This window comes from Carettochelys insculpta, chromosome 2 (assembly GCF_033958435.1).
Source record: "Carettochelys insculpta isolate YL-2023 chromosome 2, ASM3395843v1, whole genome shotgun sequence".
Classification (NCBI taxonomy): Eukaryota; Metazoa; Chordata; order Testudines; family Carettochelyidae; genus Carettochelys; species Carettochelys insculpta.
The window spans coordinates 167,926,295-167,951,117 of NC_134138.1; the positions used below are offsets into that span (position 1 = coordinate 167,926,295).

General features: G+C 41.5%; 2 protein-coding genes across 7 annotated transcripts in view; both read right to left on the minus strand.

Annotated features, from left to right (window-relative positions):
* Positions 1-24,823, minus strand: part of FHOD3 (formin homology 2 domain containing 3) — a 639,020-nt gene that overhangs the window by 143,831 nt on the left and 470,366 nt on the right. For 4 of the 6 annotated variants that reach the window (XM_074988017.1, XM_074988015.1, XM_074988014.1 and 1 more), the window contains exons 10-11: positions 21,633-21,871; positions 2,193-2,291 (exon numbers count right to left, since the gene is read on the minus strand). In XM_074988017.1, coding sequence (XP_074844118.1) covers positions 2,193-2,291; positions 21,633-21,871 — 338 coding nt within the window. The remainder of the gene's footprint in view (positions 1-2,192; positions 2,292-21,632; positions 21,872-24,823) is intronic. The other 2 variants (XM_074988019.1, XM_074988018.1) reach the window with 1 other exon arrangement.
* Positions 4,290-4,592, minus strand: LOC142009657 (histone H4-like). The gene is given in 1 exon segment (XM_074988020.1): positions 4,290-4,592. A coding segment is annotated over 1 exon segment (303 nt).

Here is a 24,823-nt window from a genome sequence, read left to right on the forward strand (position 1 = left end):
TGATGTGTGCCAAAGTTTAATGGCCAGATACTTCAGTACCATCCTGTATTCTGAGACAACATTCCCGTAGAAGTACATTGAGATCTAATGACAAAAAGTGCTATAACAGAGCCAGGTGTTGTTATGTACAACTCATTTACCAAAGATGACCCAAACCAGTTATATACAACTCATTTACCAAATGACCCAAACCAGTTTTCCTCTATCAAAACAAAACCCTACAGTGGATTTAAAAGCCATGTGCTGCCAGTGTGTTTATGAACCTCTTTAGCTACTTTCATGACATTTCTCACTCTCTGAGTGTCAGAACAAGGCTTCCGCCCCATTTAATCCCTACCCAGAGGCTACATGAGGGGACTGCAAGCAGCACAGTTGTGCACAGATGCCTGTGCACCCAGAGCAGTAGAAAGGGTTCTTTGCATTGCCCCTGCACAGTTTACTGTTATTATAATAAAGAGAACCAGAATCAGGATGGGCAAAGAACCACGAGAACTGCATTTGTTCAGGTTGGTCAGCCTCGATATCCAAAGCCCATAGGTTGGAACAGCAACTACAGCGGCTGGTACTGCTTTCTTGAGCTGGGTCACTAGCTTGGTGGGTTGATTTTACCACTCCTGCCCCTCTGAACTTCAACTGTGTGGCACCTGAGTACTCGGGATTTGAGAAACTGAAGTGGATTTCACCCAGTAAATAACATTCGCTACAGTGAATTTGTAACAGATAATCATGGCATTAACCAGTTTTGAAGAAGCATTTCCACAGAGAATTATGAACAGTTAATATAATCCATCTTCTCCACCTCAAATCTACTGACACTAAATTATAGTGAAGATACCAACTTGATCGGACTAGAGCAACAATTTGTGTTTTTCAGGAGCAACTTCCCATAAGACCAACCTCCTCAGCAACCTGGAAATGTTCATCTACTATGCCAGTTAAGAACCAGCTATTCCCAGAATCCCTGACAAAGTGCCCTGGAATAAATTTCCAGAGCATGGGTCTTACTCAGTTAATTTACAATGGCAGTTAAAGGGTGATATTTTGATCAATGATCAGACTATCATTCTAGATATATCAAAGTGCACATTATTTTAAAAATATGAAAGTTACATATGCACAAAACATGCCATGCATGATTACTCAATTACACATTTTTTACATATTGTTTCATATTCAATTAATTAAACACCTGAGTTTTTAGCTCCTACTTTTAAGCCTTGGATTTGAGGAAATTATCACTTAATTTTAAATTTTCAGAAGGCGATTGGCTAGATTTGCAGACTGGAAGACATTAATAACAACATTACAATATTTTCTTTGGAATTTGCACATTAAACAGTTTCCTTTCCTCCTTCAACACTGTAGAAGTCTGTGTGAGTGCGGTTAAGTAAAATACATATGTATATCTCCAATCTCATTTTGCAGAATTGCAGAGCCAAACATTTTAACTTAAATCAAATGGCTGTCCAGAAGAGAAAGCATATTTTCTTTTCCTGATTTATTTATTAGGATAAAGTTACCATTGGCCAAATCCATATGAACCTCAGCAAATAAATGGAAAATATTACATTCGAACAAGTGATATTGGTAGCTAGAGTTTGTTCACATATATACACACAAATACATGTCTATATCCAGCTTTGTGTCTCAGTTAAGTATTTTTCTCCTATCCATTTTTTAAAAAAATCTAAAATAACTAGTTGCCAATATTCCAGAAATGGTAATATTTTTACATAAATGTTCAGAAAAAAAATTACAATAATGAAAAAAAGCACATTTTTGTCCGTGTTGATGGATGATGGAAATACTAACAAAGGATGCTCAGGAAGAGGTGAACAGGGGCCCCAGCTCAGCAAAGGACTTCAGCATGTGATAAATTGCTTTGCTGAAAGGGAAGAAATTAGGCACATGCCTAAAATTCCATCATCAGATCTGTCTGTTAATTCTTTTGACCCAAAGTAGTGTAACTAATGTGCAGCCCATTGGATTTTTATAATTAAATGCATTTCAATATTTTTATAAATACATTCAAGGCTTTGTTGGGTCAAAAGGCTTTCCCTAAGGTATTTTTAAAAAGCACAAATATGCTTTCAAGGCTAGGTGACTACTATAATTCAGTAAGGTGAATTCATGCTACAAATATTGCAGGTGAGGTAAGGAAATGTGAAGGGAGGGACACTGAACCCCGGTACCTGGCTTTGACCTGCCTACTGGCCTCTTCCTCACCCTCATCCTCAGTATTAGGCTCTGTGACTGGTAGCTCCTCTTCCTTTTCTTCATCCTCCTCCTCTCTGAGATCAAACCAAGACAAGAGGCATGCAATGGAATGGAAAGAGAGAACATGGAAGAGAAAAAAAGATAAGTTGCCCCCGAACATCAAACTCAATAATGTTAGAAATGGAAGGAAAAAAAAGACAGAAGGAGTTCAGACACTACAAGAGAAACTATTTTATCTGTACCAAATCTACCGAAAAATAAGTCTACTGCAGAAAGTCAAAGGTATTGTTTGCACTATGTATTTAAACGTCCAGGACATAAAAAGCCACACTGATGTTATCACAAAGGGATTTTTAATTCATTTATTTTCCCTATTTATATCTATTTAAAAATATTTCTACAGACTGTTCCTTTCTTTTTTAGACCTAGGATACAGCGCTGTTGTGGTGTTACTTCCATAGACACCTGCGTAAGTTATTCTCCCATTTCATACAAATGGTCAATTTATGTTGCATTAAACTATGTTCATTTGGCTTAAAGCACCAGACACAATGAATCAATGTGGTATGGCATGTGATAATAATAAGAGCTAAAAATAAAATATGTTCATTAAAAACTGACTGCATGTAATGTGAAAAGCACCTATTCAACCAGAAAAATCAAGGATGTACACCACCAGGTTAAAAACAACTTTAATAAAAATGAACAGGTAACAGTGTAGAATTTTTTAGTATTTATAAAATGTTGTTATATTATTATCCATTAATGGGAAAATGGGGAATCATTAGCATTCCACAAGATATGTATTTCTGACCCAGTGATGAGATAAAAAATTACTAGTCACAAATAAAAACCACTATAAATCACAGCCCAACTATAAACTCATTTGTTACATAACACTCCCTCAAATAAAACATCTATGGGAAAGTTTAAAATAAATTGTTTCAGTTTCTCCTTCTTCTTATATGCCAGTTAGTCCATTCTCCATCTGAGTTACTGAAGAGTGCCATTATGTATATTATGTACAAAAGACACATCACTTGAACCGCAATACCACACATGGCAATGCAATTTCTAATGCTCTCGTATTCCACTTATGTTTCTAATTAAAAGGTTTTTCTTTTTAAAATTCTAGGGTGATGCTCTATGGTTTGGTGCTAGAAAAACACTGAATGCTGCTAATGTAAAAAAAAAAAAATCAGTGGCACTTTTGAGGTGCAGTACAACTGTCTTAATATAAAATATCCAGGTTAAAAATGCGAAATGCTGTGCCACTGGTCAAGAGCGGGAGCAAGATCAGGTCCAAAGTTTATTGCACTCACACCGATTATGTTATAGTCTAAGCTTGTTCTATTAATATTACAGGAAGATGGTTGCAGTTGAAAACCTTTTCTGAAACCTCTGGCAGGCATCCAATCATTCTCAAAGCATGCTGAATGCAACACCAATGCCATCAGCAGCTGTCTTTAACCACTACTAAGGGGTCTTGGTGACAGAAGATAATTAGGATTATGCCAAATATGGAGGGGGTCATTGTTTTCATCTTTTCCTTACGACAGACCTCTCACGACTTCAAATATACAAATCATACAATGCAAGCAGCATGAAAAACAGCCAACTGAAAGCATTCCTTTTGCCTCCTTTACCTTACTAGCTGACAGCTGACCACTAGCTTCAGAACCATCTGACCTCTTGTCCTCCTGTTAAGGGGGGATGCCTATGGCAGCAGAGCTGGACTTGTTGCTACTCCTGCACAAGACTGGCTCGAAGTACAAGAGCAGCTGTTTTTAGACCATTGTTCAGAGATTTCAGTGCAATGATTTACACTGTCAATTCCTTAATGGCATAGTCACTGCTTTCTTTAACAAACTGTTACGTTTTTATGTTATCTTGGCAAGGGGCTTTAACTGTGCCATAAATACTTGTTCTTGGGTGAGTTTTGCAATATATATCATAAGGAATGTACCAGCAGGAACTCAATGTTGCTGAAGTCTGGGAGGAATGTGTCTCCCAGAGATCATTTGCATGAGAATGCAAACGTTTTTTTTTTTTCCCATGGACTACTGACACGTTTAGCCTTCGAACCTGTACAAAGTATGACCTTGGTGCTTCAGTGCATAAACTACATCCATAGTAGTCACAGTCTTCCGCTTAGCATGCTCAGTATAAGTGACAGCATCTCAGACCACGTTCTCCAGAAAGACCTTCAGCACACGCCGAGTCTCCTCGTAAATAAGACCTGAAAAATGCTTGATGCCTCCACAGTGAGCTAAATGGCGAATAGCAGGCTTTGTAATACTTTGAATGTTATCCCTCAACACCTTCCTGTGGTGTTTAGCACCTCCTTTTCCTATTCCCTTACCTCAGCCAGACATGATCTCTGTGATTTCAGACGGAGCTGCACATGTGTGATACCTTGCTGAAGGCTGGGAGGAATGTGTCTCCCAGAGATCATCTGCATGAGAATGCAAAGGTGTGCATATGTGATACCTTGCGTCAATGCAGCATTGAGTTCCTGCTGGCACATTCCTTACAACAGGTTCAACCATAAGGCAAGTTATCCTCTTCATCTTAATACTGTATGCTATAATTGCCTCATATGTAAAGGAGAAAGCAGACTCATTTCTTTACACATACACAGAGTTAGCCCCTGAATGTGCAACTCTTCTTTGGGTCTCTTTTATGTAAGCAGAACCACTGGCATACAGCTGTTTGTCCTAATAAATGCTCACGAATGTGAGAAAGGGTGAGGTTTGTTAATTCCCCTCAGGAGATCTTTGAATCAGTTTTGCCAAATACCTCTTTCAAGAGAAAATGCCTCACATTTCAACAGAAACAGGAACAAAATACATACTGCAACAAATCAATATTTAAATCAATATTGTAAGTACCAGCTTTATGCTCCATGGATTGATTTTTACAGGTTTTGGTCACAATTTTCAAAATGAATAGTAACAGAGAGTAAGCCGTGCTAGTCTATACACTATCAAAACAAAAAGCAGTCAAGTAGCACTTTAAAGACTAGCAAAATAGTTTATTAGGTGAGCTTTCGTGGGACAGACCCACTTCTTCAGACTATAGCCAGACCAGAACAGACTCAATATTTAAGACACAGAGAACCAAAAACAGTAAGCAAGGAGGACAAATCAGAAAAAGATAATCAAGGTGAGCAAATCAGAGAGTGGAGGGGTGATTTGCTCACCTTGATTATCTTTTTCTGATTTGTCCTCCTTGCTTACTGTTTTTGGTTCTCTGTGTCTTAAATATTGAGTCTGTTCTGGTCTGACTACGGTCTGAAGAAGTGGCTCTGTCCCACGAAAGCTCACCTAATAAACTATTTTGCTAGTCTTTAAAGTGCTACTTGACTGCTTTTTAATTTTCAAAATGGATTTCCAAATTTATTTGTAACTGAAGAGGGTGAAATGAATGGGAGAACTCCCATTGACTTCAGCAGGGCAAGACTGCATTTTTCTGTAGTGTACCTTGGAGCTGTCAGTCAATGTAATGGAGCCCAAGCTAAAAGAAAGGAAAAATCATTATCACATAACAGCTATCCAGAGGTCTACAAGTTCATGAACTTAGCCCTTCTAGCTCCAAAACCACCAACGCAGTCAGTGCCCTTACTGGTGGTTTCTGGAGCAAGGCCAAGACCTACATGGGCCTGAATGAGAATTACACACTTTCTCTCCCTGAGTGGTGGGCCCATCAAAGCAGGGTTCAGGAACAGGGACTTATGAAGATCTTATGTTTCCTCTCTCGTTCTACTTCTTGTACATAGACACAGAATACTTCAAGTTTCTAGTGCAAGTCACCTGGCATGTTTTAGAAGCACTGACATCCCTTTAGGGGTTCAAATATAGTCTGTTTTCTTACATGTTACTGCTTGTGTGATGTCTGGGCAGGCCAATCAAAATAGTCTGGGAGCTTCTAGCCGTGTCTACACATGCACGCTACTTCGAAGTAGCGGCACTAACTTCGAAATAGCGCCCGTCACGGCTACACGTGTTGGGTGCTATTTCGATGTTAACATCGACGTTAGGCAGCGAGACGTTGAAGCCGCTAACCCCATGAGGGGATGGGAATAGCGCCCTACTTCAAAGTTGAATGTCGAAGTAGGGCACGTGTAGACAATCCGCGTCCTGCAACATCGAAATAGTGGGGTCCGCCATGGCAGCCATCAGCTGAGGGGTTGAGAGACGCTCTCTCTACAGCCCCTGCGGGGCTCTGTGGTCACCGTGGGCAGCAGCCCTTAGCCCAGGGCTTCTGGCTGCTGCTGCTGCAGCTGGGGATCCATGCTGCATGCACAGGGTCTGCAACCAGTTGTCGGCTCTGTGGATCTTGTGTTGTTTAGTGCAACTGTGTCTGGGAGGGTCCCTTTAAGGGAGCGGCTTGCTGTTGAGTCCGCCCTGTAACCCTGTCTGCAGCTGTGCCTGGCACCCTTATTTCGATGTGTGCTACTTTGGCGTGTAGACGTTCCCTCGCAGCGCCTATTTCGATGTGGTGCTGCGCAACGTCGATGTTGAACATCGACGTTGCCAGCCCTGGAGGACGTGTAGATGTTATTCATCGAAATACCCTATTTCGATGTCGCTACATCGAAATAAGCTACTTCGATGTAGGCTTCACGTGTAGACGTAGCCTCTGTTATCACTCTCTGCACTAAATCGGGCTGTGAACCTATGGACAAGTCATTTTGCAGCACAGCTTCTGGTCACAAAATAACCAGCAATTCAGACATTTGTGTCTTGTTTCAAACTATCGCATGTGTCAAATGATCTGCACCTGGAGCATTCCTGTGGCGGTACTTTATGGTTACAATTGGTTATTAAAACATATGAAGTTAACCTTTTCTAAGCTGCTCATTTCTAAAACAAGAGCTTTGCTTTTTGTGTAAGTAAAATTGAGACAATAAACGAGGATATTAAACTTCTTGGTAAGTGGATACATAGGCGTGCACATAGGCACGTGGTTGCCATGTCCTCTGTGAAGCTCTCTTGGCTTCTGGATTATCCTCAGACAGGCTATTGAAGTAGATACATTATCAGCGCAATTGATCCTGTAAATGTGGTGGTGGGGGGAGTGGTGGTGGGGAGCAGAAGTGAACTGAAGCTGCTACACATGCAAGAGATGCTGAGTGCCTTGACTGAGGCACAGAAAATCACGTCAATGAGTTCTTTCACTCCCTTCCCCCCGCCTTAAAGTAGCCTTGCATTAATGTCAGCTGTGTGTCTCCTCCTAAATATTCCCTCTAGAGATGCAGTAATACCTGTGAGGCTCCAATGGACAATACAAGAAAAGGGATCCTAATTTTTGAGGGAGTGTGAGAGGAAATCTGTTGCAGTGGGTGGATTGGAGAGCTGGAAATTGATGGAGCTGTCTCCTCTTTTCTCCCCAGCCATCCAGTGGTGGTGAAACAGATTGACGAGTCCAAACCGTGCTCCTTACACGATGGCTTCATTTTAAAGACACGAGACAGCTAGAGCTCTTCTCAGATCATGGTGACCCTCCTTGTGTACTCTTCCACAGTGGCAGCAGCCCAGAAGTAATTTGGCCTTCACTGGGATGTTAGAAAGGCTCAGTGACTCTGTTGATATCAGCCCTAGCAGGATGAGCTACATATGGCAGTTGGGCTGTGAAGAAGTGGTTGGTTGTTCCCTTCTCTGTTTTGAAGATACAAGGGGCACTGAGAAAAGAGGATGGAAGAAAATATGCACTGGCTTTTGTAGCAAAGGAGACAAACTGGACTATGCCATCTACTGTGGAATTCACACAGTGTTAAAAACTTAAGTGACATATTAAAGAAGGCTAAAGAGACAGAATTTGACCTCCAGAGTTTAGTTGTTATGAAAGTGGGTCTGATTCATGCCCAAGATGACTGACAATCCAATTCTTATAATAGCACAGAATCAAGTGGCATTCATTTCTAAATTCAGAAAATATGTCCTATGCCAGCTGACTTTTAATATTGATAGAAAATAGATCTTCCCCTTATATATAGCTAACATAACAGCTGAAACAGGATGTCCTCTGCAGATTATTTAAGCAATGATGTAAAAATGGAAAATATAATCCAAAATATTAGTTAAAACTGGAAAACAACTAAAAAGATAGGGAATGTCATGGATATAATAAAATATGGTAGAGGCAAACAGAAGAGACAGATCAAATGGAAAGAATCAACAGATTTCTGAATACACCTGACAGTTCCAACAGAGCCTTCATTATTAAGTATATGTTTATTTTTGTGTGAATAGGAGAAGGAGTAAGCTGGCAATATTTTCTTTTTCTCTGTACATATATATGCAGATTTTATGCCAATACAATAATATAATTAGATTAAGAAAAATGAATCAGTGGAAACTATTCAATGAAATTAAGCTGCAAACCCTGGAACAATTTTCAGCAATGGCTTAGCTTCTTTATTAAGTTGAGCACAAAGCAAATATTTATCTCCACAAAACCTACAGCTAGCACTGTATGGACTGGCATGTTTAACCAACATTAAGGCCACCATTAAAACAAAAAGCAGTCAAGTAGCACTTTAAAAACTAGCAAAATAGTTTATGAGGTGAGCTTTCGTGGGACAGACCCACTTCTTCAGACCATAGTCAGACCAGAACAGACTCAATATTTAAGGCACAGAAAACCAAAAACAGTAAGCAAGGAGGACAAATCAGAAAAAGATAATCAAGGTGAGCAAATCAGAGAGTGGAAGGGTGGGGGGGAAGGTCAAGAATTAGACTGAGCCAAGTATGCAGACGAGCCCCTATAGTGACTCAGAAAGTTCCCATCACGATTTAAACCATGTGTTAATGTGCCAAATTTGAATCTAAAAGCCAGCTCGGCTGTTTCCCTTTCCAGAACGGTGTGACAATTCTTCTTCAGTAACACACATACCTTTACGTCATTGTGGAATGCCCCATTCCACTTATCAGTAATAGATCAGAAATTTTGCAATTAGTGCTTTAAAACTGTAAAAACAAATTGTAAAACAACAGATACATTAAATTTCAGCTTTAAAATGGCTTTCTGTTACCCACCAAAGGGGGGAAATACTTTTAAGAGATTATCATCAGACAAGGGAACTAACAGACTTCTAACAGGGAAAAGTCATTGCTTGGTTAATTCCATGCTGAGAACCCAAAGTTAGACAGGGAAACATTAACAGCCACTTTAAAGTACATGTAGGTTTAGCAAGATTATAAAGTGTAATTTATGGATACAAAATACATCCAGGGAATTGAAAAGCATTGTAGCCACAACTTTAAAAGTAATGGGTAATTTTTCTTTTTATTTAAAAATAAAATAAAATCTGAATCAATCAGATTGTTCCTGTTGCTGACATAAAATAGCCTCCTTAAGTTAATGACGCATAAGCTTTAAAAGCACACAGACTGAAAAACAAGAAACAACTGAAGGCCTACCTGCAAGATTATTTAAATAGGAAAGGCAAAATTAGTAAACTGATACCTAAAGAAAGTAACTCATACACAGACCAACGACTTGAGGTTTCATTTACGGGACCATTCTTTGCTTAAATCCAATTTGTAAATATTCTTTAGTAAGTCACAAAATATTTGTATATTCTATGGTTAGGAGCAATCTCTGAGAATGAAAAGGAAAAGGAGGCTTGGATTACAAAGAATAGCAGTACAACCAGAAGATAACAGATCTGACGTAAAGTATTCAAAAACAAGGTGTTTGAAAATCCTGAAGTCTTTGGCTGCATCTACGCTAGCAATGAACTTTAAAGTTAATTTTGAAGTTAGAGACTGTTTCAAAATAGAGTGTGGGGCGTCTACACATATTTTGTGTTACTTCAAAATTAACTTTGAAGTAAGGGAGCGCAACTTCGAAGTCTTTACTCCATTCCCAGGACTTTGAAGTCCTTACTCCTTTCCCAACACTCTATTTTGAATAAGAGAGGTAGCCGTGTTAGTCTGTAGCTTTGAGAACAACAAGAAGTCTTGTGGCACCTTATACACTAACAGATATTTTGGAGCATAAGCTTTTGTGGGCAAAGACCCACTTCATCAGATGCATGAGTGGGGGGGGTGGTTTCAGAGGGTTATTTAAAGAGTGGGGTCCCAGTAAGAGGAAGGGCCAGAGCTGACAAGGTCTATTCAGCAAGGTGGAAATGGCCAGTATGAACAGTACATATTAAAAGAGGAAAAAAGTCAGATCAGACAGGGGGATGTGAGCCTTTGTCAGAGTCTAATGGGGAGCTATTAGCGAGAAGTCAAATTTGCAAATAAATTGCAGCTCAGAGATTTCTCTCTCCATTTGATTTTTAAAATTTTTTTTGTTTCAGAACGGTCACCCTTAAATCTGCCACTGAGTGTCCAGGGAGATTGAAGTGTTCCCCCACAGGCTTCTGTACATTACCATTCCTGACATCTGATTTATATCCATTTATTCTTTTACGGAGAGACTGTCCAGTTTGGCCAATGTAAATTTGCAAATTTGACTCCATTTACCATGGATTAAACAGAGACTGGGAGTGGCTCGCAGCTTACAAAGGCAGTTTCTCTGCTCTGGCTGCTAATAGCTCCCCATTAGACTCTGACAAAGGCTGAGAACACCCCCCCACTCATGCATCTGATGAAGTGGGTCTTTGCCCATGAAAGCTTATGCTCCAAAATATCTGTTAATCTATAAGGCGCCACAAGACTTCTTGTTGTTTTCGACCTTATTTTGAAGTTTAACTTAGAAATAGGATGTGTGTAGATGCTCTGCAACTGCTACTTCAAAATAGTTGGTTCACCATGGTGGTGGTCCCGCAGGAACCTGGAGATGCTCTGGCCAGCCTAGGTGGGGCTCTACCGACATTGACAGCTGCACGTCAGGAAGTAGCACCCCAGCAAGCCCAGGCAGCAAGCTGAGAGCGTGGCAGAAGCAGGGGAACCATGAGCTCCTTGCTGCATGGCGCCCTCTCAACGCCGGAGGCAAGCCACACACACCCAGCCAGCAATATCATCAAACCATCACATAGGCACCCCTGCTGTGGCCTGGGGCCTGGATCATGATGTGTGTTCCATCCATCATGCCAAAACAGTTTGGGAACCCCAGCTCCGCAAACCACGAGAGGGTCACATTCAGGCCTCCAACGTTGATGACGTGGTAAAGGAGCATGTTATCTATTTCTCAAAAGACCTGCATAGGGTGAAAGAAAGACACGTTCCTGAATGCCAGGCTGGGTGGTCCCCTGCCACCCTGCCCAGCAGGGCCCTCTTCCTCTTCCCTTCGCCCACCAGCAGGGCCCCTTCCCCAGCCCCCCTTGCCCGGTAGCCTCCTCCCCATGGTGGGTCTGTGGTCTGAGCCAGGCTTACCTTGAGTAGGACTGCCCCCGATGATGGACTTTCCCACCCCAAACTGATGGCTGATGGACTGGTGGCTGTCTGGGGTGGCCAGCTTCCACAGTGATATTGCCACTTTTGTCTGCACAGGAAGTGCAGGTCGCATTCCCATATAACGATGCTGGAGACTGGGGTGAGGCAATGGCAGAGCGCCTCGAACGTCTGCCTGGTCATGCAGAAGTTTCTCAGCCACTGCTTGTCGTCCCAGTCCCCCAGCACTAGCTGGTCCCATCATTCTGTGCTGGTAGGGAAGGCCCATCAGCACTGGATCACTAGGGGCTGGGGGCGATGCAGCAGGACGCAGCCCAGAGCCTGCAGGAGGGGGCTTATGTGACCAGCCCTGCCATGCTGCTGGAACACAGCAGCAAGCCACCATGGCCAGCAGGCTGGCTGCAGCTGAGAGATACCCCTTGGGGAGCAGCTGGTGAGGCATCTTGTCCCTGGCTAGCTCTGCTCCCTAGCATGTGGTTTGCCCTTCTGTGTGCAGCCTGACATTCCTGAGCATGTGCAGAGTGGGAGGTGTTGGGAGGGGCCCTTTAAAGAAGCATCTGGCTGCGAGCCCAGAAGGGCTTGTCAGCCATGTGACCCCTGTCCACATTGTTTCCTGGCCTCTTATTTCAAAAGAGGGGCTACTGCTAGGTAGACACTTCCTTTTGAAAGACCAGGATGCTATTTCAAAATAAGGCCTAGGGGTTTTGTGTGTGTAGACATGCAACTTCGAAAGCAACTTCAAAGTTGCTGTGTAGTGTCGACACCGCCTTTGACTCTGATCCTTCTGCATTATGATATGTTAATATAATAAAATGTGAGAACCCAGAGATGAAGAAAACCTGTTTAGTTTATCTACTCCATCCTCCAGTCAGCACAAGATTGCCCCCTATGGTACAGAGTCTAGTACTTCAACAAGCTCAGTTTTTAGTGCCTCAATGTGCTAACAAGCAGCTTGAAACACAGAGAATCTGAAGGAAACAGCTGGGAAGATAGCTGGGAGAGCTGGTGTCCTTAGTAACAACCAGACTCTTCACGAAATAAGGTATTATTCATTATGGATAAGAGTAGCAGGATCTGGTCCACAACACAAAGGAATTGGCAAAAATATGTTTTTGTAAAAATGTTTATTTTGAGTTTTCTCACCATAAATCATCTGGTTTGCATGCGCAGTTATGAACGACTTCCTGAATGAGATCTCTGTTCAATATTTGACTCTTATTCTTTTAGGGCCTGGGTCAACTGTCATTACAGTTAGCAGAGTTTAAAGTCAACCTCTTACTTTAACAGGCATTAGATCAGGGCCTCTGTCATTGATTCTTGAATGTGGTTTGGGGACCAGTGGCCTATAGTCCTTTCTAGACGGCCTGCAGAATTAAGTATTTCAAGAGCCAAGAAAGGGAAGGGCAATGAGATGTTGGAAGATGAAGTAATGAGAGAATCTCTTGCTGATGAAGTGGTCCACAGGAGGATAAAGATGGGTAATCACAGTTAAGTTATAGGATATTGTACTTCCACTTCTCTAAATCCATACGCCTGCCTTTGTGTATTGCTTACTGGTGATGAGGAAAAGCTGGAAACAAGGTGTTTGAAATTCTAAAATCTTTGACTACGATCCTTTGAAAGTATCAATAGAATGTGAGAACCCAGAGATGAAGAAAACCTGTTTAGGTTATTTACTCCCACCTCAAATTGGCACTGAAAGTATAAAAATTAAGGTATCACTGACTCTTCATTTTAATTTCTTCAAATTACCACATTTTAATACTCACTGCATACTTCTGCCCAAGCGCACTGACCTGAGCTAATATAACTACTCATATTGTCTCTCCCAACATTATTTTTTAAACAAAAAAGGTCCTTTACTTTTCAGATGTTTTTCCCCATTCAGATATCAGATCTGCTTTCCCTCTCACAAAGCACTCTGAAAGCAGCTTTTCTGAACTTCTTACAGGTGAATAAATAGAAAATGAAAAATGTTCATCAAGGAAAGACCTTTACAAGTCATAGTGGGTATCAATTTTATTTCCTTCCAGGATTGTTTGCTGCTGTCGTAAATTTATGGCTCAAACTCCATTTTTTTAGGTTAAATATCTCAGTTCATGGTTAACTGCCTCAGCACTTATAAAACAAACAAATGCTCTGAAGCACTTCTGGTCATTAGAGGCTTTCCTTTTCCTCCTTTTATGAGCATTTTGGTATACTCTTTCCTTTCATGGATAGAACAGATTTAATTAGTTTTAGGTGCAAGGCAAAACAACAAAAAACAGAGTTGCCAATATTTCAAATTAATCAAATTATGACTCCGAGAAAAAAGGTTATTTACTAGGGCTATCAAGAGATTAAAAATTAATCTCAATTAATCACACAATTAAAAAAAATTACACTGTTAAACAATGTTATTTTTTTTAAATTTTGCCTTTACGGTTATGGAGAAACTTATGTCCACAAAAGTTGGTTGTGTACCCTAAGTCTTGTTGGGAGAATTCAGTTGAAGTATTTCTGGGGTAGACTTTCTTTGTGTAATAATGATGAAAAGGAAGCACTTGGTCAGATTTTGTGGCAGAGGCTCATTGCTGTGCTCATCTGAAAGATGAGGGAGCAGCAGTTCCTGATGTACTGTTGTGCATAGATGTACCCAGGAAGAGCATATTGCATGAGAACCATAGTGAGGGATTCCACTGCTGTGATGCTGCACCTCAAATTACACGCCTTCAGCTTTCTTAGGCTGCACCGACATTACATTCCTGTTTTGACAGAGGAATGCAAATGAGGGAAATCAAAAATGCAAATGCAGTGCTGACTTACAATCTTGCACTTCATTTGCATAAGCTCTTCCAATCAAGTTTTTGGAAGAGATTTTTTTGAAAAAAAAAAAAAAAAAGGCAAGGTAGATCGTCCATTTTTGAAAGATCTCTTCTTCCTGAAACAAAATAGGAAGAAGGGTCCTTTCGAAAATGGGTGGCTTTTTTTCTGAAAGAACCCCATCTACACGGCTTTTTTTTTTAAATGTTCTAAAAATATGATTGGAAGAGATAATGCAAATGAAGTGCAAGATTTGTAAATCCACACTTCATTTGCATTTCAATTTCCTTCATTTGCCTTCCTCTTTCGAAAGAGGAATGTAGTGCAGAAGCAGCTTTAGTGTGTGAGACCTGAAAGTGTACTTTGGATTCATATGATTTCATAGCACCAAGAAGTATCATCTATTCTAATAGAAAGTCAGCAGAGCATAAAACCCTGTGACTAGAGCTACAATTCTGGCATGATAAATTGGGTGGGGGGGTGGAGTGAGACTTAAGGACTGGTTATAGTCAGAATGTCAGAAACCAATGGATATCATAACAAAAATTGCAAAAAGTCTTAGCTGTACTTTGGGCATTCTTCCCCCTGGAGGCCTGGCTCGCCACAAAAATTTGTGGGCTATTATGGCCAAAACTATGGGCTGTGCAGCTGGAGAGAGTCCAAAGTTAAGCAGAGAAACCCTCTTTAAGATCTCATATTGATATATAGTTTTCTGGTGAAATCAAAAAGTGTTCAGATGTAATCCCTTCATACTGCTGAATGGTTTTCCAACATCAAAACATATTAACACACGACAGTTCTAATGTTCACACACTCCCAGTCCTGTTTCAAGACAGTACACCCCTATCTTTCCTAAGAGGCTTAAAGGAAGTCCAACTCCCTTCTAAGGCTCAGCATCATGTGGGATATCTAGGCTAACTCTGAGTTACTCTCAGCTCACAGAGGCTCTTCCAGGTGGGACTCTGAAAAACCTTGTACAGATTTAACTTCAAAATCCCGATAGCATTGTCTAGCTCAGAAGGGCTTTTGCCCAGTGATACTACAGGGCCAAATGCATCTTGATTGTGAGGTCCTCTTCTACGGGGTGCCAACAGACATGTACACATCTCACAGAGATGGAAGGGACCTTCGGAGGTCATCGAGTCCAGTCCCCTCCCCTCTTGGCAGGACCAAGCACCATCCCCTCCTCCTTTTTTTTAAAACAAAATCTGTTTTCCCCAGATCCCTAAATGGCCCCCTCCAGGATTGAACTCACAACCGTGGGTTTAGCAAGCCAACGCTCAACCACATCACAAGTACATCATGTCTCTTCAGTCTCTAGCAACTGCTTCTTTCCTCCTCTACAGAGTCCTCCTGTAGAAAAAGCTGCTTTAAAACACAATATAAGTTTTAGGGGAGACTTACAACAACATGGATTTATGGGATACACATGGGATGCACTGTTTATACCGTCAATGCTGGTGTCCCCAGTATGGGCATGATAGTTCAACAAAGAGAGCAAGTGTGAACAACATCTGGCAATTTTTGTTTTGTCGACTTCTGGGTGTCAACATAAGTTTTGCCAACAGAAGTTGGTAGTGTAGACATACCCTAAGTCTTGTTGACAGAATTCAGTTGAAGTATTTCTGGAGTAGATTTTCTTTGTGTAATAATGCTGGAAATGAAGCACTTAGTCAGATTTTGTGGAATGGGCTCATTGCTGTGCTCAATGCATGAGAACCAAACCAAAGGATTCCACTGCTACGCTGCTGCACTTCGAGCTACATGCCTGCAACTCTGTCAGTGTGAGACCCAAAATGAAACAAAATCAGTCACTTGACTTGTCTATTAATTCTTCAGTGGCATACCAGGGTGTAAAACAAAAACTCCATTATCATGCGAGAACGTGCCACTTTTTATTGTATCTTTTGACTCATTGGTATTTCTGGAAAAATCTAGAGTCATACATAAAATAAAGCATTACAAATTGAACCACTCTCATCCAGAACTGCCTTGTCTAGCAACATCCACAATCTGGCATGATTTCAACAACCCAGAAGACCATTTATCATGGGTGTGGTCAAGTTTCCCACAGGCCCATAAAATTTGTTTACAGCCACCAGTGTTCTGTGCTGTTATTTAGCTCTAATTTACCCCTAAGTGTCTTGAAAGAGCGCAGTAAGCAGTGGCAGAGTTGGTAACACTGCTAGACAAGATTGACTTCCTTTAATCCTGCAAGTCCTCTTGTCCAGCACTGGTTAGGTCCTGAGGATGCCGGATTAGGGAGGTTCAACCTGTATTAAATTCAGAGCTGGATAGAAAAAAGTTCATAGAGCGCCAGCCTGAATCATTCTAAGCGTCATATTTTAATAGGATTAAAGTATTTCCTAACTTTACTGAGCTCACCTCCACAGTGGAAGGAGAAAGTGTGTAGTGCAAGGCAGACGTGTGAGTGTCAGGCTTACAGCAAAATGTCTGTCTGTAAGTCTCTCATCCTTCAGACACAATTGGTATAATTTTAGTTAAATATTTGTAATGGGTATTTAGAGATGTGTTTTGCCTTCTGCTAAGCATGCTGAAAGAACAGATTTTTTTTCCTTATTAATTTTGAACCACATGGAAAACAGTGGTGCATTTACTTTGGTTGCCAAATTGATGAAAAAGATCTACTTATTCTCCACTTGGTTGCCCTGAAATATATATAGTCTGAGCTTTTCCCAACTCAAAACTAAAACCGTGCTCTCACTTACACTGGTGTAAATGAGAGTAACTGTAATGGTTTCAGTGAGCTTTGCCGGATTTACAGCATTGCAAATGAAAACAGAATTTGGATACTATTGTCTTTTCTGCTTTACTGCCACCATAACTTTCTCTTTTTAGAAGATTCATTTCTATGGCATTGCAGGAAATCTTACCTGTTAACATAAAACAGATAATTCTGAACAACCTGTTTGATATGGTAAACAAAAGCAAAGTAAGTGCAAAACCATGTGAATGAGTCAGATAGAAAGGGAAGAGCAATGCTCTGCAAAGAAGTTGTCTGAGGAATAACCTGGAGTTTGCAGTGATTTAGTGAGCACATCCCTGGTGATATATGTACAATGTACCAGCAGAAGCAAGGAAAAGAAAATTAGGCTGAATAGCAGCAAAGTTGTCCAAACGGTGAAGCAAATTTGGAAGAGTCTCCAAGGAACGTGGCCAAAGCCTCATAGCTGGGGATATTTAAAAACTAAAGCAGACATCTGCGAATACTCCATGAATAGTGATCCTGCATTTGCTAAGGGATATACTCGGGACTGGATCCAATGCCCACTGAAGCGGGGGTCCTTCTATTGACTTCAGTGGGCCCTAGACCTTGCCCCAGGTGAACACTTAAGTTTTTTCCTCCTGTAATTTCTAGCGGGTGAATTAAGGGAAACAAAGGTGCTACCAGGCTGTGGCAGCTGGAAATATCATGTCTGCAGAGCTCAAGCAATGACAATTCTTTTAGAGGGGAAGCGCGCTCATAGCTGGCTTTTGTTATATCTTTGTAGATGCAGGCCCACTAATGATGGTGGCAAAGGGAGCAGTTGCCCCAAGGCTCAGTGTTTCAAAGGGGCCTGGGGCTCTGGCCACTACTGCTGCTACTTTGGCAGCGGATGCACCTGCAGCTCCTGGCCCTTTTGAAGTGCTGTGGCAATGCTGCTCCACCACTGTGTGGCTCCAGGGTATGAGTGCGTGTACGCCCAGCACCGTGGGCCAGGCGGCAATAGGGGCTGACTGCCCTTGGGCCTGGCCCTTCCATCCTTGGCTCTGCACCCTTCAGGGGCATAGAGACAACCCCCCCACCCCACCTTGGCCCAAGGCCCACAGTGGCTGTCGGCCCCACAGTGTAGAGGCAATATGCCTTTTATTAAGACAACGCTCCAGATAGTTGTTTGGATGGGCAGTAGAAGTGGGACTGCGGCTGCATACCAGATATGCTCTCGTGGGGAGTGGGTAAGAGAGCTGGCTGCTTGCTGATGTTTTTCAGAATTGGAACACTGTTTATTGAAATTGCAATATTTTGATGAAAAACAACAAAAATATTCTGAAGACGTTTTTGCAGGGGTTTATTTGCCATGTTTCTACCAGCTCTGTCACTAAACTCAGCTACAAAATGAATAAAGACCTGCTAAGATACTATAGGAACCATATTTCTATACAAATGGGGGGCAGGGGAAGATGTCCCTGTTAAGTTTCTGAGCATAATATTGTTTTGCTTAGTTTTGAGTCCAGCAAATGGCCCATTAGAAAATAACAGCCATACTTCCTAGACAAACTGATTAACCCACAAAATTTTTATTTTGAAACAAAAGTCCATAATATCTTCTCCATATAACAGCCCTGAGAGGGAAGAGAACATGATATTCCTAAGTAGTAGCTTATAAAAGAAAGAGGTCTTGTGCTAGGTGTGGCAAAAACCTGACCCAAAGTTCTAAGGGTCAAAGTTCTAAGGGTCAAACTCATGGCCATTAATCCACTGGAACCTCTGTCATGCTTCAGACCCTGGCAGAGGGAGGAGGAAGCACCTCCGTGCACTCAGCAGTGCAGCACAATGCTTGTCCAAAGGCTTTTCTCCCACCGCTCCCATGTGCCCTGGGGAGCAGGGTGCCTGGTAAATGCTTCACCCAAATCTCTCTGATGCCCAGAGCCCACACGCACATCCCCCTCACGCACTCTCCCTCCTTCACAAATCCCACACTCCACCCCAAGTGTGCTCCTGCACCCTTCCTCTACCCCAGAACCTCTATGCACTTCTGTCTATGTTACATGTGAAAAAAATTCACGACTTTGCAAAATGTTTTAATTTTCACCTTCAAACAAAAAGTACATATGAATATCCATGGTCTGGAAAATTCCATAATCCAGCATAGCCTATTTACCAAATTTGCCAGATTAAAGGGGTTGAACTGTACAGAGACATGGCCCACCTGAGTTTTTGGGCAAAACCAGGCAAATATTCTGCCTTGATCTGAGGGATGAACCATACACCTTAGTCTCAGCCTAATGCTGTTAGTTAAATTTAAAAACAAAACTAAAGTCTGAGACTAACAGATGCGTGGTACCTAGATGTTAGTTTGATGCATTAATGCTTACATCTTGGAAAGCAGGCTGCAGCCAATGCAAACAATGAATCGGCATGGTTAGCTAGGCTTCTAAGTATTTCAGGGCATTCTAAGAACTGTATTTTACATTGTTAGCTTTTAAAAACCCTTTATTCTAATATCACACTCAAGGATACAGGCCACTTCTCTGAATGCCTGGAAAGAAACATTACCATACGGATGAGTAGTCAACAAAGCAGGATACTGAATGGCTGAAATTTTGAGATTTTCCAGGAGTAAAGACACTACAGGTCCAATCTCTGCTATGAGAAAAATCAAGTGGAAAAATTATGTATGGTACCTTGTTCCCACCCCCTGGCAACACATCCAGGACTGGGATCCTAAAACTCACCAAGAGAAGAGTACATCAGGAAGGATGATTCCCTGTACTTGTACATCTTTGATCACAAGAGAAGAATCAGTCCAGGATCATTGTGGAATAAAAATCATTGAAATAAAATGCAGTTCTTCCACCAAATGTACCAGCCTAAGAACTCAATCACATCCACTGCATGTGTTCTGGCCATGCCAATAGGTAACATAAAAGCCCAGAACTCCGTGCAGAGTAGCTGCAATCACACTGGAGGTTCTTGAAGTTCAGCTACCAATGCACTGTCATCCTTGTCATCAGTCTGCAAGACCATGAGGGTGTAAGGCTAGAACTGACGACAGACCCAGCCAAAACCAAGCATGAAGGAGATGTCTAAGGAAAACAGGGAATGATGACACTGGACACAGAGAGCTGGTCTAAATTACTGCTTAAGTCAATGTAACTTACAGTGCTTAGGAATCAGAAAAAAATATCCCCCTGAGCCATGTAAGTTACATTGACTTAAAGCAGGGTTCACACCACTCTATGTTGGCCACCCCTCGTGGAGGAGGAGTAATTATGCCAATGGGAGAGCATTCTCCTGTTAGCATGGTGTGTCTTCATTGCAGCAGCTGTGCTGATGTAGTATAGACTTGCCCTCCATCTACTGAGAAGCCACTATGCAGCATATGACATACCAATAGTACTTAAAAGGCCTGGAGCCTTACATTTTCACGTATTCTGAAGAAAGGTCTCCTCAGGAGGAATGCATTGTTATTCTATGAAATTTAGTAAGCAAGGTATGACGTTTCCTACGTGAATTTTCAGGCAGAATTCTGAGGCTTCTGGTTTGTTAGATAGTATCTTCCATCAGAAATGCTCAAAGAACTTCATTGTTTATCAGCTTTATGTGCTTCAGTTTCTGGTTTCCTATCCTGAGATCCTTGGTATCTGGTCCCCACAGAAGTTGAACTATCTGTAGCTCTAACAAAACCCTGTGCAGATAAATTGGGCTGGCACTAGCAATTAAGAACATTCAAAACCCTACTGATTTTCATTTTTGTCTTATCATGACAATAAATACCTCAAGCAGTACTAGGTACTAACCAGCTAATCTTAATAGCTAATCTTGTTCCCAGGGCACTGATTCCTACCCAGTTGCTTATTTATGCATCTCATTTGTTAACATCATATTTACTCAAAATGGCAGCTCAGCCTTGAAAGAAAATATGAATATATATTTTGGAGCACTGATTGTAAAAAGAAAATGCATCACATGAATTTATTCTAACCACACAACCAATAACTTTGCACACATAATAAATCTTGATGTTTATGATCTCTTCAGGACCTCCCTGTAGAATTTGATGCTTTTACCATATGGATCTGTCAGATGGAAATTCTGTCCATATATTACAACGATGAAAATTCTACCATTAAATGTTATTAAGATCTCACTCTATGAACATTCCACTTCATGCTGTTCACATCCATCCCTATGGGACAAATGGCAACAAGATTGTATTTGTTTATCTTACAGCTCACTTTGAAGGTTTGTCTTTTTTTCTGAAGAATAATGAAATATAGTATTGACAGGTTTCAGGGGGAATATATGTATCTGAAAGTCAGGTGAATATAGTGAACCAGTGATCTACAAATCTTTCTCTTTTTAAACCTCCAGTAGTGTTCTGTTTTGTGTCTACTGAGAGGAACTCAGAATAAAGAAAGAAAGGAGGGGGAGAAGGAAACAACTGAATGGTTTGGCATGATGAGAGTCAATAATGTGCAGTGAGCATAATGGAAAGGCACAGTATTGGGAATAAAGGAATGTTTCTTGTATCAAGTACTTACTTCTCACTAAGATCTTCTATACGCTGCCCGTGACCGAACATGAAGTTTGGGTTTGGGTGACTGCAAGGACTTGCAGGAGCTGATAAAGTGCTTTTGATACTCTGGGCTGAATGTCTGCGACTTCTCCTGCGCTCTAGTCCCCTTCGTTCATTGGAGCCAAGACTTGCCCTTCTTCTGTCTTTGCGCCCGTTAGGTGGGGGATCAGCAGTCTCATCTCCATCCTCATGTCTCAGTGTCATCTGAAGGGAACAAAAGGGGAGGCTCGTCACATGTTACCCCTACGATCCCTATGTTTTCACTCACGTTTTATCAATGAATATATAGCTTCATGTCCTCCCCAACCATGAAATCACTGGGTCCTGCATAACTTAATCTTACTATACTATTCCTCTTTAGCTGCTTCATATTTATCTTACTCATGCTATTCATATGGGCTATGCCTACACTAGCTGCTCCTCTTTCGAAAGCGGGATGCTAATGAGACACTTTGGGATATGCTAATATGCACTGCAATGAATGTGCAGTGCCTCATTAGCATAATGGTGGCCACGGCATTTTGAAAGTGCCACTTTCGATCATGTGCAGCTTGTCTACATGGGGTCCTTTTTGGAAAGACCCCGCACACTTCAAAATCCCCTTATTCCTTGACCCAAATAGGAATAAGGGGATTTCAAAGTGTGCAGGGTCCTTTTGTAAAGGATCCCGTGTAGATGATCTGTGCATGATCGAAAGCAGCACTTTCGAAGTGCCGTGGCTGCCATTATGCTAATGCGGCACGGCATATTCATTGCAGTGCCTCATTAGCATATCCCAAAGTATCTCATTAGCATCCCCCTTTCGAAAGGTGCAGGCTAGTGTAGATATAGCCACGGTGGGATTGCATAGAAACACCTCCCCTGTGCAGCATTTCATGAGCTTTGCAAAAAATTTGGCTGGGATTTTCAAAGCGTAAAGGAGTTAGATGTCTCGCTCCCATTGTATTACAGTGGGATCTGAGCACTTCATTCCCTTAAATCCATTTGAACATCCCTGAGGTGCATCTACACTTGCATTCCTCTTTTGAAAGATAGATGCAAATGAGGTAAATAAAAATGCAAATGAGGTATTGGCACCTCATTTGCATATACTAATTTCAAAAGAGCTTCTTTCGAAAGAAGAAAGCCTGTGTAGACGCTGCTCTTTTGAAAGTAAACCCCATCTTCGAAAGAATCTTTCTTCCCATTAAATAAAGGGAAGAAGGATTCTTTCAAAGATGGATTTACTTTTGAAAGAGCAGTGTCTGCACTGGCTCTCTTCTTTTGAGAGAAGCTCTTTTGAAAACCAGAATATGCAAATGAGGTGTCAAGTATGCAAATATACCTCATTTGCATTTTCAGTTTACCTCATTCACATGCCTCTTTCGAAAGAGGAATGCAAGTGTAGGCACACCCCTGGAGAAAATCTGGCCCTATTCAAGTCAATGGCAAAATGCCTATCCGTTTGAAAGGGGAGAGGATTTTACCTGGAGCCTGATGAATTCCCTACCACTAAAGGTAACAACACACATTCCTTGCTGTATAGATTGAGAAACTGAGCCACAAAGATTTTAAGTGATTCACCAATGCCTCACAGGAAGTCTGGGACAGATCCATAAACAAACCCACATCTCTTGAAACTCAGTCCAGCCTCTAGATTTTTCCCTTCTCTGGAACGAAGTTATGTGAGAACCAAGGAGATATTGTACACAGCGTGCTACTTCAGAGTGGTACTAATGTTGCGATAATTTCTGCTCAACCAAGGAAGAAATTAACAGGTTTGCATGCCAGTGTACTATCTGAACCTGTTTTTACCACTCTTTCAATAAAGTTGAGAAAATCTGTTCATGGTATCATGATGGATTTAGAAAAACAGTGATGTTTTTTCTGGACCACATTCTTTGGTGAGCCACCCAAGTTTTCAGCTAGTGTGACTACATTTAGGCTACGTTTACACTAGCCAAAAACTTCAAAATGGCCATACAAATAGCCATTTCGAAGTTTACTAATGAAGTGCTGAAATACATATTCAGTACCTCATTAGCACGCGGACAGCTGCGCACTTCAAAATTGACGCGGCTCGTCCAGACAGGGCTCCTTTTCGAAAGGACCCCGGCAACTTCGAAATCCCCTTATTCCCACCTGCTCATAGGAATAAGGGGACTTCAAAGAGCTGGGGACCTTTCGAAAAGGAGCCCCGTCTGGACGAGCTGTGTGGCGGCAAGCCGCGTCAATTTCGAAGTGCCGCGGCCGCCCGCATGCTAATGAGGCACTGAATATGTATTTTAGCACTTCATTAGTAAACTTTGAAATGGCCATCTGCATGGCAATTTTGAAGTTTTTGGCTAGTGTAGACATGGCCTTAGTGATGTAATCAGTGGAGCATAAGGACTACATACATATGTTTGGCCTGTCTCATCTATCACTGGTGAAAATCAGGAGTAGCTTCACTAAAGTCAGTAGAGTTACCAGAGGGTAAAGCTGCCATAAGAGAAAAAAAATGTAGGCCCAGTATCCCTGCAGCTGGACTTAGTACTAGAGGCAGTAATTTCACTTCACCATCCCATAACATAAATTCACATGCCCTTCATATTACTTTCAGCCTAAAAAAAAGCAAAGTCTGAAAAGCGTCTGATTGTTAAGTAACTAAATATCCTATCTTTGCACATAAATATTTCACAGGTGGTGAATGTGGAGTCAGTCATTACCCAATCACTGCAAGTTGGGTAGGAACTGATCCAGTATAAACTTTTAAACAAGGACTGACTGGGCAATCAGTTGTAGAGAGAGCTGTGCATGTGAAGTTGATCTAAGCTGAATATTTTTTGTGTGTGCTCTGAATGCTTCTGCATGTGGAAGGAACTTTACTGGCTTAGCAGCTCTGCTGTGTAACTAGCAGTCTGAGAGTTTTAATTGCGCACAGAACTGCCTCTAAAGAGGCTAGTAAATGTGCTGTTTTAACTTGACATATAACCTTCATCTTGTATGAAATGCATTTGTACTGCATGTAGTCATGTACCCAAGTAGGTCACATATATGAAAGAGAACAAGACTTCCAGCAACCAGATGTTTTTCTTTTAAAATGAAATAGATAACCAAGTTTCACCTAGGTTACATTCACCCCATCCCCTGCTTTGAAGTTTGCACAAGTTTCAAGATGCATAAAACAGGGCATGC